Below are 15,360 nucleotides of genomic sequence, written 5' to 3' on the forward strand. Positions count from 1 at the left end.
TCCCCCTCCTTCTCCTCCTCCTCCTCCTCCTCTTCCTCCTCATATTCCACCTAGTCCATGGCCTATAGGCTGCAGTAGCCCATGGTCAGAGAAGGTTTCCCCCCTTAGGGAATTCTCCTGGAAACTCACATGAACCCAGAAGTTCCACTCAATCTGAAAAATGAGATGCACTTTATGACATGTAACACATGTTTCTAGGGCCTGCAGTATCTCACCTGGGGTGAAAGTAGCCCTCACTCATTAAGCTTGGAGCTCTTCTGGGGTGAAAGTGAAGCCATCTGTGGTTTCAGCAGATACCTACGAGTCACTGTAAGCCTTTGCTGGGGCTGACCTTTATCTTTTACTTCTTCCAGTTGTCTGTATCTTGATGACTTGGCCAGGTGTCCTTGGTAACTTTGTACCCTGTCTCTTTCTTCTAGAACTCTGAAGGTGGACTCTATGTATGCATGAATACATTTTTGGCCTTTGGAAGGGAACACGTTGAAAGACATTTTCGAAAAACTGGGCAGAGCGTATACATGCATCTGAAGAGGCACATGCGAGAGGTGAGCTTGATGTTTAGAGAAGGTTTCTGCATGTTCCCCATAGGGATTTTACTTCACTTTCAGAACTCCTCATTCTGGTTAATGACAGGCAACCCCAGCAATGTGTAGACACTCAGCAGTTCCTTCCCATCCTTGTCCTTACCTTAGCTAGTTTCATTTTTCTTCTTCTAGGCCACTGGTTGGAATTAAGAAGCCATGTGGTTGATTGATTGGAAAAAGTAATTTTAAGTTTAAAAATACAAAAAAACCCTACAAAACTACCATATTACAGTGTTTTCCTTAAGTGAGAGAAGCAACTATCTTGAAAGTTCATACCCCTTTGTTTCTTTAAAAAGATTATATTTTTAAAAAAAGAGAACTTGGACTTTAAAAAATTAATTAATTAATTAATTAATTAACTTTACATCCTGACCAAAGCCCCTTCTCCTTCTCCTCCCAGTCCCACCCTCACAGATCCCTCCCTCATTAACCCTTCTTCCTCTCCTCAGAGCAGGGGAAGCCCCCTTGGGTACCACCCTGTCCTGGGAGATCAAGTCCCAGCAGAACTGAGTGTATCCCCTCCCACTGAGGCTCCACCAGGCAGTTAGGCTGGGGAAGGGGATCCAATAGTAGTCAGAGTCTCTGCTCCAATTGTTAGGGGACCCACATGAAGACCACGCTAATCATCTGCTACAAATGTGTAGGGGGACTAGGTCAAGACACTGCGTGCCCTTTGGTTGGTGGTTCAGTCCCTGTGAGCCCACATGGGCCCAGGTTAGTTGACTCTGGCCTTCTTGTGGTGTCCTTGACTCCTCTGGCTTACTCAATTCTATCCCTCACTCTTCCACAAGACTTCCTGAGTTCTGCCTGATGTTTGGCTGTGGGTCTCTGCATCTGTTTCCATCTGCTTCTGGATGAAGACTCTCAGGACACAGTTATGCTAGGTTCCTGTCTGCAACCATAACAGAGTATCACAAATAGTGTCAGGGGTTGGCTCTTTCCCATGGGCTGGGTTTTAGGTTGGGCTAACCATTGGTTGCTCGTTCCCTCAATCTCTGTTCCATCTTTTCCCTGTGCATCTTGTAGGCAGAACAGATTTTGAATAGAAGTTTTTGTGGGTGGGTTGATATCCCCCACTCTCCACTTGAAGTCCTGCTTGACTACAAGAGGTGATCACTTCAATCTCCTTATACCCCACTGCTATGAGTTTCAGCTGGGGTCACCCCCACAGATTCTTGGGAGCTTCCTGCATGCCAAATCTCCAGCTAGTCCCAGCGATGCCCCCCGCCCCCAATTGATTTTCACTCTCTCCCCACACCTGATAATTTTTCTTTATTCTTGAGACTTTATAAATTTATTCAATAAAACATGATCACAGCCACTCCCTTTCTTCCTCCAACTTAACATCCCTAAGTTGCCCTCAATAAATCCCTTTCAATGATCCATGGTCTATCTTTTGATAACCTACTGAGTCTGATTAGAGCTACCCATAAGTGCATGGGTGTGTGACATCCTCTGGAGCATGGGAGGTCTACTAGTAGCCACACATTAAAAAAAGAAAACTCTTCCTCTTCAGTAGCTGTCAACTGCTGGTAGCTCCTCACTAAGTGATAGGGCCTAGAGAGCACATGCTTCACGTGTGCTGGGACTGTGGCTGGCTTGATCTTGTGGATGTCTTGTGGAAGTAACTGCTGCTGTGAGTCAATGAGGACAAGAGCCATGTCAAGTCAGAGAGCTGCTTCCTATTCTCCAGTTCCTACATTCTTTCTCTTCTTCCAGGATGTCCCCTGAGCCTTGGTGGTGGTGGATTGATAAAGATGCCCCACTTAGGACTGAGCATTCGGTCTCTTATTCTGAGCACTTTGACTGGTCATGGGTCTCAGTGTTGATTAACTGGCCACATAGAAAGAAGTGTCTTTGACTAAGATTAAGAGAAGTCTAGGGCTATAAATAAACATAAATATTTAGAAAGCAATGACAATGTGTCCATTAGAAAATCATAATAGTAGACTGTACCTAGATGGACTCTATCTACATAGGTAGGCTATGACCTACCCAACCACAGTCTTTTTGACTATACTTATGGTATCAAGCATGGATCTTTCTCCTATGGAGTAGGGCTCAAATCCAACCAGAAATCAGTTAGTTACCCTATAATGGTCATGCCACCATTGTGCCAGTAAGAATACCTTGCCTGTCAGGCTGATGTTTCCTCATGCAGGGCCTAGCATTCAGTAAGACCAAGCTTCTCTCAGAACCTTGCCTAGAAATGTAGCCAGTGGAGAGGATGGTTCTTGGTCTGTCCAATTTCTCTATGCCTTGCAGTCAGACACATGGTGCATTCAGCAATAGGGTCTTACCATGTGGTTATGGTGGGTGACCAAGAGCAACTACAGTAGCCTGTGCTCTTTGAAGACCTTCAGGGGCCCTCCACCTTGAATTTCATAACCTATATTTTCTAGGAGTGGCATTGTCCTCCCCTGTACAGTAAATCTGTTTGAATTCTTTTAAAGTTATTTTTTGAAGTTGGCTTACTGATTAATGGGTTTCTTTCTTTTTCTTTTTTTTCTTTTGTTGTTGTTGTTTTGAGTCAGGGTTTCTCTGTGTAGCCTTGGCTGCCCTGGAACTCACTCTGTAGACCAGGCTGGCCTTGAACTCAGAAATCCACCTGTCTCTGCCTCCCAAGTGCTGGGGTTAAAGGCCTGTGCCACCACTGCCCGGCAGACTAGTGGGTTTCTATGTGAGGTTTTTCATATATACTTAGTTTGGGTTAACTCACCCTAAATTCTGGGATTACTGGTATTTGCTGGGGATTGACCTCAGGGCTTGCCAGGCAAGCACCCTGTCAATGAAGCCACACCCCAAGATCCCTTTGAAGCCTTTCATAATCCCCAGAGTGAGCACCACTCATCCTCATTGTGAGTCTCATGCACATCATTATATCTGCATGTATGGATAGTATGTAGTATGTAGTATGACCATGCATTTTTAAGATATGGATGCACATCATTGCTCTCTCTCACCCTTGATTCCACAGAGTGTCCCACCACCACACTCAGTGTTGTTCTGGAATCTAGCCACAGAGATAGATGCATGTGGATGTATTTACTTCATATTCATTAAGAAATGTTTAGTATTCTCTCCTAGGCTTGTGTCTAAGTTCCCTCTTCTCTATTACTGAACATTTAGATTGCTTCTGTTCATTGTTATGCCGAACAATACAACCATGAACATCTTAATGCATTTTCTAAAACACCCTTTACAAAGGTTTCTGTAAGAAACTTACATTCATGATCCCACTGACTTATGGGTGCCAATGTTCAGTTTTGTCAAGAGAAGGCTAATTCTCCCCAGTGTATTAGTGCCAGTGTGTCTTCCTGTCTAACTGGTGAGAAATGTCTGTTTGTCCACACTCTCGCCATTTTTCGGCCAGACTTTCAGTCTTTGCTAGTCTAATGGCTGAGAAGTGACATAAAAATATTTGGTATTTCATTGTGTGATGATTGAATATCTTCTTATGTATTTATAGTCATTTAGAAAGTTATGATTATCATTGAGTGTCATCTTAGTTCCTTTTCTGTAGTTACTGTTCTATTGCTGTGGAGAGAGCTTAACTCTGACCCACAAGCATAAGGCAGAGATAGAGGGGGAGGGTAAGGAGAGGGAGAGAAGAGGGGAAGGGGAAAGAGAGAAGAGGGGAAGGGGAAAGAGAGAAGAGGGGAAGGGGAAAGAGAGAAGAGGGGAAGGGGAGAGAGAGGGAGAGGGGGAGGGGGAAGGAGGGAGAGGGGAGGAGAAGGAGAGGGAGAGAGGAAGGGAAGGGGAAAGAGAGAGAGAGATGGAGAAGGGGAGAGGGAGGGGGAGAGAGTGAGAAGGAGGGAGAAAGGGAGAGGGATGGAGAGAGAAGGGGAAAGTAAGACTGAGACTGGGCAGTGATTTCCAGTGATGCATCTCCTCTAATAAGGTAACACTTCCCAACCCATTCCAAAACAGTTCCACAGGACCAAACATTCAAATATATGAGCCTGTGCGTGTGTGTGTGTGTGTGTGTGTGTGTGTGTGTGTGTGTAGGTCAGAGAATGACTTTTGCGAGTGAGTTTCTCCTTCTACCATGTGTTTCTGGAAGTAAACTCAGGTCATTAGGTTGGTATGGCAAGTGCTTTTGCCCACTAAGCCATCTGTGGCCCCTTACTTTTGTGACCACGTTTATTTTATTTTATTGCAGATTTATTTGATTATTGATATTAGTTTTCAAGTATCCATCTTATAGAGTTATAATAATTTACAAAACACCTTGGATCTTCTAAATAGTCAATTCTGATTTGAAATTTTAGTTCATTTCCCATGTTACCTTACCTGGTATTCCAAGAAATCACGGTCTCAAAGATAAGCTTTGAAATCATTTAATTTTATCTTGACAGTGTGTTACTCACATGTTTCTTCTGTTGGGATCTGGGATTCTTATAAAGTTCCGGTGGCTTCATGTCTTAGTGTAAAGGGATGAAATTAAAATGTAGGCAGAGAGACTTTACTTGCTCAGGGTCACAGAGGTGGCAGTGGCGTTGTGGACTTCTGGTGACCTCATTTGTGTGATTCTGCATCTATGCCTTTACCTTAGCGAGTCCATCTTTAGTGACAAGTCCCACTCGTTTTTGCCCTTTTGCCTATGTGTTCCTATTTTGATCTGCTGTTCTCTGGGCTCCGGGCCTCTAGGCCGGTCACTTGCTCCGCTTGCCTCTTATGACTCATAGCTTAAAACACAGTATCAACAACAGTCTCCTTAACTGACCCTTGCCTTCAACAATGCTCCAGATGTCATCCAGCTGATGTGTGGATGCTTCCCTGCACAAATGCTGGAACTCTCCTACCCCTGTGGGGTTTGGGATAACATAAGACCATTTTGTGTTAGTGTAATGAGACAGACTAGCTTATAAAGAACGAGATCTATTTACTTTATAGTTTGGGGTCTGGAAATCCAAAATCGTACTGGTTCTGGTAACACCCCATGGAGAGCTCATGGATGGCAGAGTCTGCATGTGTGGAATTCACATTATGAAGCAGAAAGTCAGATGGGGATTTCATAGTTCCTTCGGAGAATATACCCAGATAGTCCAATTTGTCTCAGTTTTAAAGTTCTCACTATTGCCCAATACCATGCAAAGGGCCAAGCTTACAATACAAGAGCCTTTGAGAAGAGGAGGGGACAGAGCATCTAATACTTGGCCATGCATGGTCAGCATCCTAGTCTCAACCCCTTCGTTTGCTCTGAGCTCTCCTGCTCCTCTGAGTGGCCACTGAGTGCCGGCCGCTTGCCTCAGGTTATGCTCGGTCACTGTGTTTAGCCTTGGACTCTACATAGTCTGTAGGGACCTGTGGCTGCGTTAGTAACTCATGGGACATATTTGACACTTTCTGAAAGCTGCCTGCCTGTGGTTTTCATCCCTTTTCCCCTCATCCGGACAGAAAGCTACATATAGCTGTCTTTGTGATCCCAATTGCCCCTGCTTTGGGGAACTCACTCTGTTTAACTTCACTTTCCTTTGTCTGGGTCTAGGTTCTTTCCTTCAGTCTTCAAACAGAACAGTCCACACAAAGGCCCCTCTCCTTCCATCCTGTTGTAGCTAGATTGTGATCTTCAACTTAAGCCTCTTTAACACCCTTTTCCTCCCAGTCCTGGCTCAGGCCCTCGAAGTGCATCTGACTGAGTAATGCCAAGGATCTCTGGAAGTGTCTGGCTTGTCAGTGAGAGGCTGGTTGCCACACCTGCCAGATATGTTTAGGTTTGAGGTTACTTTACGTTCTAGGAGTTTGAAGATCTGAGACGCCCTCTGGGCATCCTGTCTCTGGCATCATTCATTCTTGTCTTGTCAGGCCCCCCTTCGGTTAGTCGCTAGTCAGCCTGCCTTCTTTCTCGAACATGCTTATTTTCCTGTGTTCTCCTTGAGGCTTCCAAATAAACCTCTTCCCAGAACTGGATTGGGCCGTCCAAATCTGACCTCTAGTTTTCTTTTCAGCGTCTCAGAAGCTCCTCAGGTTACACACGGCATCCCCTTTGCCAGCCCTGCCCTTCCTTGTGAGTTCCAGAGAGTGAGATGCTTTTTTGGGAGCATGGGGTGATTATCCTTGTGGATCTTCCTGGTAACCAGGTCTTGTTACCTGAACTTCCCCCACAGCTCTGAAGTCTATCCAATCTCCACCAACCCAGCTGCTGTCTCTTAGTGTTCCATGTTCCTGTGGTAGACATGTCCTGTAACTTGCTGATTAATCTTCCTTTCTTTAAATACATAGCTTTATGTTTTGGCTCACAAATGGGACACACAGCCTTTTCAACCCTTTCTTACTGCACCAAATTCATGTTCTCCACATGGCTACTTCTCCTTCCTGGAGTGTACTGTGACTTAGTGCCTGTGTATGTGTGTTCTCTGCATGTATGTTTTTTTTGTTTTTGTTTTTAATATCTATTTATGTACTCATTACTCTTTTACCTGTTGTGTTCTCTGCAGTTAAAAATATCCATTTATAAGTCAGGAGGCAGTGGCACATGCCTTTAATCCCACACTCAGGAGGCAGAGGCAGGGAGATCTCTCTGAGCTTGAGGCCAGCCTGGTCTACAAAGAGAGTTCCACCAGGACAGCTAGGGCCACATACAGAGCAACCCTGTCTCAAAAACCAACCAACCAACCAACCAACCAACCAACCAACCAACCAATCAAAAAAATCAATTCACCCATCCATCCTACCTACCACCACCTACCCACCCATCCATTTCTCCCTCATCCCTCCCACCTCCCTTCCCTCCCTCCATCCATTAATCCAACCATCCATTAATTCATCCATCCACCCATCCATCCATCCATCCATCCATCCATCCATCCATCCATCCATCTATCTACCTACCGACTCATCTTATTACTAAGTATCTTCTATATTTGAGGATCAATGTTCCACTTACATGATTAGTCCCATCTTACCTTGACCTCCGAATAAACCAACCATTTTCTCCATAAATTGTTTTGTCTCTTGGATTTCTCTTAGTACTTACCATAACCCATTGTGCTTTCTTCCAGCACTCAGTTACCCTCTGTGTAGTTGAGTTCTTTGGGAGAAGACCTTTGTGTTTGTTCAGCTTGTACTCACACAGAACCTGACAAATGGGCACAGTGCTATTTGCTCAGGCAGGAGGTTTTGTTCTGGAGCCCTGCTGTAGGAGCAGGGGCAATGGTCTTTAGTTGTAAGTCTTATTCTTTTTCCCCATAGGGTGTATTCTAATCTGAGCCTACTGTTTGAAGCTACCATCAGGGAATGACACACATTCCAGTCAGTCTCCACACAGATCTGCTTTCTCATTTTCCTCTTCCGTCATGTAGAAATAGAGATGGAAGAAGACCAGAGATGTCTGTATAGAAAAGAGTCTACAGTATTTATCATGGAGGGAGGGATTCTAAGGAGATAGACAGTTGGCATTAGAGTCTGGAGAGACATGACTTTGAGCTAAGTGTTCTGTAACTTTGACATTTCTATGAGGACAACTGTAAACCCATAGTAGAAGCTATTGAAACAGTGTGAGAATAACTAAGAGGAGTTGGCTTTCAGTGTCACGTAAGAAAATGTGGGAAAATAGACTTAGGACTCTCAGGACAAGCAATTGAGAATGAAATACCAAGTGCACAGCATGGCCTTGACTCATGTGTGTGTGTGTGTGTGTGTGTGTGTGTGTGCGTGTGTGTATAAAGGTCCTGGGGTGGACCCTGCTTACAATGAATCTGTGTTCTTTTCTAATAGCCAAGAAGATATGTGGTATGAAAATAGACCAAATGAAAAAAACTATTGTAATTATATTCAACTGCTACTGTCCAACCATTTTATGGTTGTTGCTGAGGACTGCCACCAATGGTGGGAAACATATGACACTTGGCATGGCAGCAAGCTCTCTGGTGACTCTCCAAAGACATTTAGATGGGTCGATTTACATTTTCAGATGACCAGAATATCAGTGACTGGATTGAGTTGACTGTTTTTAAAAATCTGTTTGGATTTTAATTATGCTGCAGAAGTTATAGTAACAAACATTTGGTTTTGTACAGACATTATTTCCACTCTGGTGGATAAGCTCAATAAAGGTCATATCCCAAACTAAAAGAAAAAAAAAAAAGAATATCAGTGACTATATATCAACAGTCAATAAGTCTTTGAACAGTTACTGTTGAGCATACCTAGGGGCAAGGACTGAGAATCTCTGTGTAGACAAGGGAACAGGTGGCACAGCACAAATTTCTTTCTCAAAGCTGCCGCACATAATGGACCCCAGCTCTCCCAGGAGGGAGCATGGACTACCAAAGTTCAAGAATCAGCTTCATGTGTGCTCTTTGCTTGAGTCCCTGGGAGTTCTGAGGGTACTAGTTAGTTCATATTGTTATTCCTCCTCTGGAGCTGTAAATCCCTTCACCTCTTTGGGTCCTTTCTCTAACTCCTTCATTGGGGATCCTGTACTCAGTTCAATGGATGGCTGTGAGCCTCTACTTCTGTATTAGTCAGGTACTGTCAGAGCCTCTCAGGAGACAGCTATATCAGGCTCCTGTCACATGATGAGATTCATGGCTCCAGCAGCATGTGTATAGCAGAGAATGGCCTAGTTGGTCATCAATGGGAGGAGAGGCCCTTGGTTCTGTGAAGGTTTATGCCCCAGTGGAGGGGAATGAAGGACCAGGAAGTGGGAGAGGATGGGTTGGTGAGCAGGGGTGTGGGGAGGAAACAGGGTTTGTTTTTGTTTTTGTTTTTTTTTTTTGGAGGGGTAACCAGGAGAAAAGATATCATTTGAAATGTAAATAAAGAAAGTATCTAATAAAAAAATAAATATGGTATGTATTTGGTTAAAAAAAATAATCAGCTTCATCTCCTTCTCTGGTTTGTACTTCCTTTCCAAGAGGGATTGCTTTGTAAGTCAATGGAAAACAAACAAACAATCCAACACATAGTGTCTGCAAGGATCGAGGTCCAGTTTCTGCTTCTCCCAACATCTCTAGCCCAGGGGAGTGTTTCCTCCTGGCCTTTTATTCTCGGGAACCTCTGGGCTACACCCTTTGTTATTGGACTATATTTTATGGGATGAATTTTAATGATCTGTTCATTTTCTTTTCAGAAGATAAGAGGAGCCTCTGGTGGAGCTTTACCCAAAAGGAGGAATTCCAAAATATTTTTAGGTAAGATAATTATCAATAGTGTGCATGCTATACTCTGTCTTTCCCTGTCTTCATGTCTCTAGTGACAGGAATGAAGTATCCCAATTTATATGCTGCCTCCCTTTTTATTTTCCTAGCTGGGCTTTGAGTGTGGAATTGGACCCAGGGCTTTGAAGCAATTACGGCAGCTAGAGAGGAATTACAGTCCAATTGATGGTCTCTTTCTGTGTTTCTCCTGTCTCTGTCTCTGCTTCTGTGCTTTTTTCTGTCTCTTACTGTCTCTATGTCATTCCCACCCCTCCCCAAACCCCTGTAGTCCAGTGGTCGATGTCAGGTGTCTTTCTCAATCAGTCACCCTCCTTATTTTATGGGCAGGGTCTCTCACTGAACTTGAAGCTTACCAATTCAGTTAGACTGACTGGCTAACAAGCCCTGGGGAGTCCTCCTGCCTCTGCCTTTCTAGCATAGGGATTACAGCCACATGCCTGCATCTGGCTTTCTTTCTTTCTTTCTTTCTTTTTTTTTTCTTTCATGAGTAGGTTCTGGAGATCAAATGCAAGTCTGCACACTTGTGGCTGGTGTCATACTGGCCAAGTCCCTGGAGTCCTTTTGCTCTCCTTCTTTATGGACTTGAAGGGAGAGTGAGTCTTTTTTCTTTTAAAATTTAGACCAACAACGTGTCTTATTAGGATCAAACCATTGTTTTCAATAATACCTCCTTTTGGCCTCAGGAGACAACCAAGAACACTGTATCACATTTGCCTGTCATATTTACCTATCCTTCCCAATCTCTGCTAGTTCCTCAGCTTAAACTTTTTTAAAGACTTATTTTATGTGCATGCATGTTTTGCTTGCATGTAGGTCTGAGCACCATGTGTAACCCTGTTGCAGTGGAGATCACAGAAGGTGTCAGAATCTGTGCATGTAGAGTTGTGGATGGCTGTGATCCACCATGTGGGTGCTGGGAATTGAATCTAGTTCCTGTGCAAGAACAAGTTCTCTTTACCCAAGGCATTCTCTATCTCTTACCACTGATTCTTAACCTTCCTAATGCTACAACCCTTTAATACAGTTCCTCATGTTGTGGTGGCTCCCAACCATAAAATTTTTCATTGCTCTTTTATAACTGTAATTTTTCTACTGCTGTGAATATATAGGATATCTGATATGTGATGCCCTCCCAAAAGGGTCACAACTCATAGGTTGAAGACCACTGCCTTAGACTGTTTTTAAGAAGAGATCCTTTGAAAGGCACTCCTCAGTTATTTTGTAGAGTGGGTGTTTTCCATGAGGGTCTGAAGTCGTGTGTTTTAGCAAGCCCAGTGCAGAGTCCTCCTCAGGGAGACCCCTGAGTTGCTGGTGTTGAGAAGTGTGTGATACTGTTGATACGGCCTCATGCAGGAGATGCTGAACTTGACCACTTGCTAAAGTAGTGTCTGCTGAGGAGATGGCTCAGTCAGCAACATGTTCTACAAACAGGAGGACCTGCACTCACATGCTGGGCACCCATGCTAAAACCTGGGCATGGTAATGCATGTTTATAATCCCAGGGCTCAAAGCAGAGATCATTGATCCCCAGGGCTCACTGGCAGCCAACCTAGACTACTTGAGGAGTTCCTGGTCAGTGAGAGATCCTACCTACAAAAATAAGGTGGAGAGTAGTTGAAGAAAATGCTTGACATTAATCTTACACACACATAAACACACATACACATATACACATGAATACACACACATATATACATACATATATACATATACATATAAACACACATACATACACACATAAGCACACACATATACAATAAATACACACACATAAACACACACATATACATACATAAACACACACATACATAAACACACACATACATAAACACACACACGTATGCATACACACATAAACACACACATGCATGCACATACACATAAACACACACATGCGTGCACACACACACACATGTGTGTACACACACACTCACACACACTTCACTCACACAGATGTTCATACAACTCCACACACTAAAACGTACAATTAGGAACATCCCAAAGATGCTATCTGCTGTATTAGCCTGCTAATTTTAACACCCATCAGTAGATCTTGCCTATGACAATGATCACTAGTGTTGTTTGATTTTCCTCATTAAGAAGAGCTAGTTTTGCTTATGCAAATGACTACTGGTTTCTAAATAACACAACTAGCCTCAGATTTTGTGTTATGGTTCTACTATGGTTTTTCTCAGCAGTTAAAAAATTTGATATTAACTGACCAAGTGTGTGCATGTCTCTGAATGGTTATAATTATTATTTGAAAGTCATTTTGATTCTGTATGCATAGAGTGACTTCATTTTAGCAAAAAGAACTGCACACACATTATTGTCTACATGTGCTTAAGTGTATACATGCATGCATGTCTATATTTGTATACATACATGTATGTGTTTGTACATATATGGATGCAGGCACATTTGTGTGTATCATGCACACACATGTCCATATTTGAAATATTGGCAGTGTCTAGGAGATTACTAACAGTAGCTCTTTTCTTAGGCTAAGTTTTTTCTTATTCTGGTTTTCATTTGGTTTATCCATGTTAAAATCTTTTGTTTGTTTGAGCTGTAGTCTTGTATGTTACCAGGCTGGTCTGGAATTCCTTGGTTTAAGTGATCTTCCTGTTTCAGCCTCTTAAGTAGCTGGGACTACTGTGTGCGTCAACACATCTAGCTAGTTTTTCTCTGTCAGATGTGTTATTGTAACAAAGAGAGACTGAGGGATGGGCAGATGGCTCAGTTGGTACTATGGCTTGCCATATACTCATGAGAGCCTGAGTTTGGACCCTCAGCAAGTATAACCACATACATGTCAGTTGTGGTGGCTCATCCATAACTTCAGCACTAGGGACAGGGAACACATTGTCCAGCCAGCCTAGTTGGACTAAATAGATCCAGGTTTAGTGAGAAACTGTGCCTCAAAATAAATAAATAAATAAATAAATAAATAAATAAGGTTGAGAGTAATCAAGAAAGACACTTGATGTCAACCTCTGACCTTCGACTTGCATGTGCAAACATGTATGTGCGCATGTGCACACACAGACAAACATAACACTGCATACACCAAGACAGATGAATTATTTGAGAAGTGAAGCCATTGAAATAGCCATGGAGCTAGGTTTGCTTCTTGGCTTGGTCCTCAGTACTGTGTGCTGTCTAGGGCTCTCTTCTCTTCTGCTCCCCAGCTTGTAGTTCCCTTGAGGAGTGTCACCCGGAGTAGCTTTTCTTCCCTGGCAACCTTTCCCATTGAACAGCTAACCCTGAACCTCAACCCTCACCAACCAACTGGGCCAACAGCCAAGCTACATAAAATAGCCTAAAAGCTCCAGGACAGAAAGGGTCAAGTGCATACATTACAATGCTTGCATGGTTGGTGTCCCAGCACCTGCCACTATCATTTAGAATGTGACCTTTTGCCAATCAGATGACATCAGTGCTGTCTTTGTAGAGGTAGAAATCATTAAATAATTTGACCTTGTTACTATTGTTTCGGGTTTTGGAGACAGGATCTCGTGTAGCCTAGGGTGTCCTCAGACTCACTAGAGTAGAGGTTGACCAGGAACTTGTAATTCTACTGTCTTCATCACCCAAGTGGTTGCCACTATGTTCAGCTTTAAAAATAATGATACTAAAGAAAATCCTCCTTCTCTTCTTCCTCCTCCTCTTCCTCCTCCTCCTCCTCCTTTTCTTCCTCCTCCTCCTCCTCTTCTTCCTCCTCCTCCTCCTCCTCCTCCTCCTCCTCCTCCTCCTCCTCCTCTTCCTCCTCTTTCTTCTCTTCCTCCTCATCATCCACATTTCCTTTGGTTGCATGAAGGCATTAGCTAACCTTTTTGCTTTCAGCCTTGATGTTGAGAGATTTTTGCACTTTCATTTTTCTAGCAATTGTTTTGATTGCAAAGTCATTGTCAAGCAATGGTTTGAAAAATGAATGAGAAGGCAGCCTCTGAGGCCTTGTTGCTGCCCCCCACCTCACCCCCTGTGTTTCAGTGCGGCCTTTGAGACAATCTGTGCTTCCTCAGTGGTCCAGAGCTATAAAACTCACAGGACTGCTGGATGGTACTGTTCTAGTGCAGATCCAGCGCAGGCATCCTCAGCTGCTGTGAGTGTATGATCGAAGTGGTGTGGATGACCAACAAATGGCAGGCCATAGGTCTTCTCTTTTTTTGCTTCTGCAGTGTTCCCCGAGGCTTGGGGATATGGTTTAAATGCTTTGTATAGGGCAGAGCCATCCTCAGTCACTTATTTTCATTACCCTGTGAAGGAGCCTTGAGTCTCTGCATCACCACCATTCACTGGAAAGAGAAGCTTCCTTGACTAAGGCTGAGAGTTGCATTTTTCTATCAGCATAAATATAAGTATTTAGTAAGCAGCTTGAATCTGTGTCATAATATTCAGTTCAAAGTTTATAGGGACTAGGCTTGGACTCCCTCCTGTGGCCTAGACCTTTAATCTTCTCAGGTATGGTTGGTTCCCTATATAACAGTAATACATACCTCCTTTGATGTTTTTGCTTGTTGAGCACAGGATAGGATTGGTGTCCTGACATCTCTCTGTAGCATATACTACACAGAACATGGCTGTCTGTCAAAGAGACTCCGGACACTAATCCGTGGGGCCAGGGATGCTGGAGGCAGAGGAGACTTGCTCCCTTTCTTTGAGCTACACTGAAGCGTATGAAATCCCATCTTCTCCACACTCAGATGACCCGTAGAGTCCTGCATAGCATGCTCATTTCAGCCTTGCTTCAGAGTTGGACCAGCCCTGGTGTGTATGTGTCTGCTCCTTGTGTTGTTCGTTAGGAATTTAGAGAAGACCATGGGGAGGATGGCAGAGTTGACAGTCACCTACCAGGGCTCTAGACTCTAGAGCATGCCGGATCTGACTCCAGGCTCCTGTAGACCTCATTCTTTCGAATCTCTTTAACTGTCCAGTAGGTAACTCACCCAGAGCAAAGGCCAGAGCAGGCCTTTTTCTTCACTTTCTTTATTCAGGCCAGGTAATATTTGAGGAGGCATGAAGTGAATATGTTTTCTAAAGAAAAGAAGTAGGTAGTATCTGGTGTGTATGGAGTCCATTCACAAAAGCGTGAGATTTATACTCTGTTCCTTACAGCTTCTGTGTGCATGGTATGTTAATAACAAAGGAACATGGAGTAGGAGCAACTCATTTGAAACTTCCATTCCCTCAGTTTCCTCCCTTCCTTTCCAATTTTGTGCATGGGATTAATACAAAGCTGCCTTTGCCTTGGGTGTCCCTTGGTATTTATTTTCAATGTTATTCAGAGTAGACCTTCCTACGCTCCTGCTGTGGTATTGAGCTGCTCATCTCTCTCATTGAACATTTAGTTGTAACTTTTGTTATAGATAGTGGAGCCTCAATTTTTTATGACACACCTAAATGCCTTTTTTTTTTTTTTAAATTATTCCCTGTAAGTTTCTTGAGTTGTTTCTTAAATTACTAGGCTCTTCTTTGAAACTGCCCTTTCTTGTTAGCCCTTTGTAGCACTGGGATCTTTATTTTGGTCTTTCTGATTCTTAGGATTTTAGAGTCTTTTATTATGTTTGGTTTATATTTTTGCTGTATTTTTTTTTTTTTTTTTTTTTTTT

At 43.3% G+C, this 15,360-nt stretch overlaps 1 protein-coding gene across 4 annotated transcripts in view; it reads left to right on the top strand.

Moving 5' to 3' along the window:
* Usp13 (ubiquitin specific peptidase 13) overlaps window positions 1–15,360 on the top strand; it is a 121,081-nt gene that overhangs the window by 27,092 nt on the left and 78,629 nt on the right. For 3 of the 4 annotated variants that reach the window (XM_031376582.1, XM_031376585.1, XM_031376584.1), the window contains 2 exons: window positions 420–545; window positions 9,661–9,721. In XM_031376582.1, the coding sequence (XP_031232442.1) occupies window positions 420–545; window positions 9,661–9,721 (187 nt within the window). The remainder of the gene's footprint in view (window positions 1–419; window positions 546–9,660; window positions 9,722–15,360) is intronic. The other variant, XM_031376583.1, reaches the window with a different exon arrangement.

The sequence above is a fragment of the Mastomys coucha genome, unplaced genomic scaffold (genome assembly GCF_008632895.1).
Source record: "Mastomys coucha isolate ucsf_1 unplaced genomic scaffold, UCSF_Mcou_1 pScaffold17, whole genome shotgun sequence".
Lineage (NCBI taxonomy): Eukaryota > Metazoa > Chordata > Mammalia > Rodentia > Muridae > Mastomys > Mastomys coucha.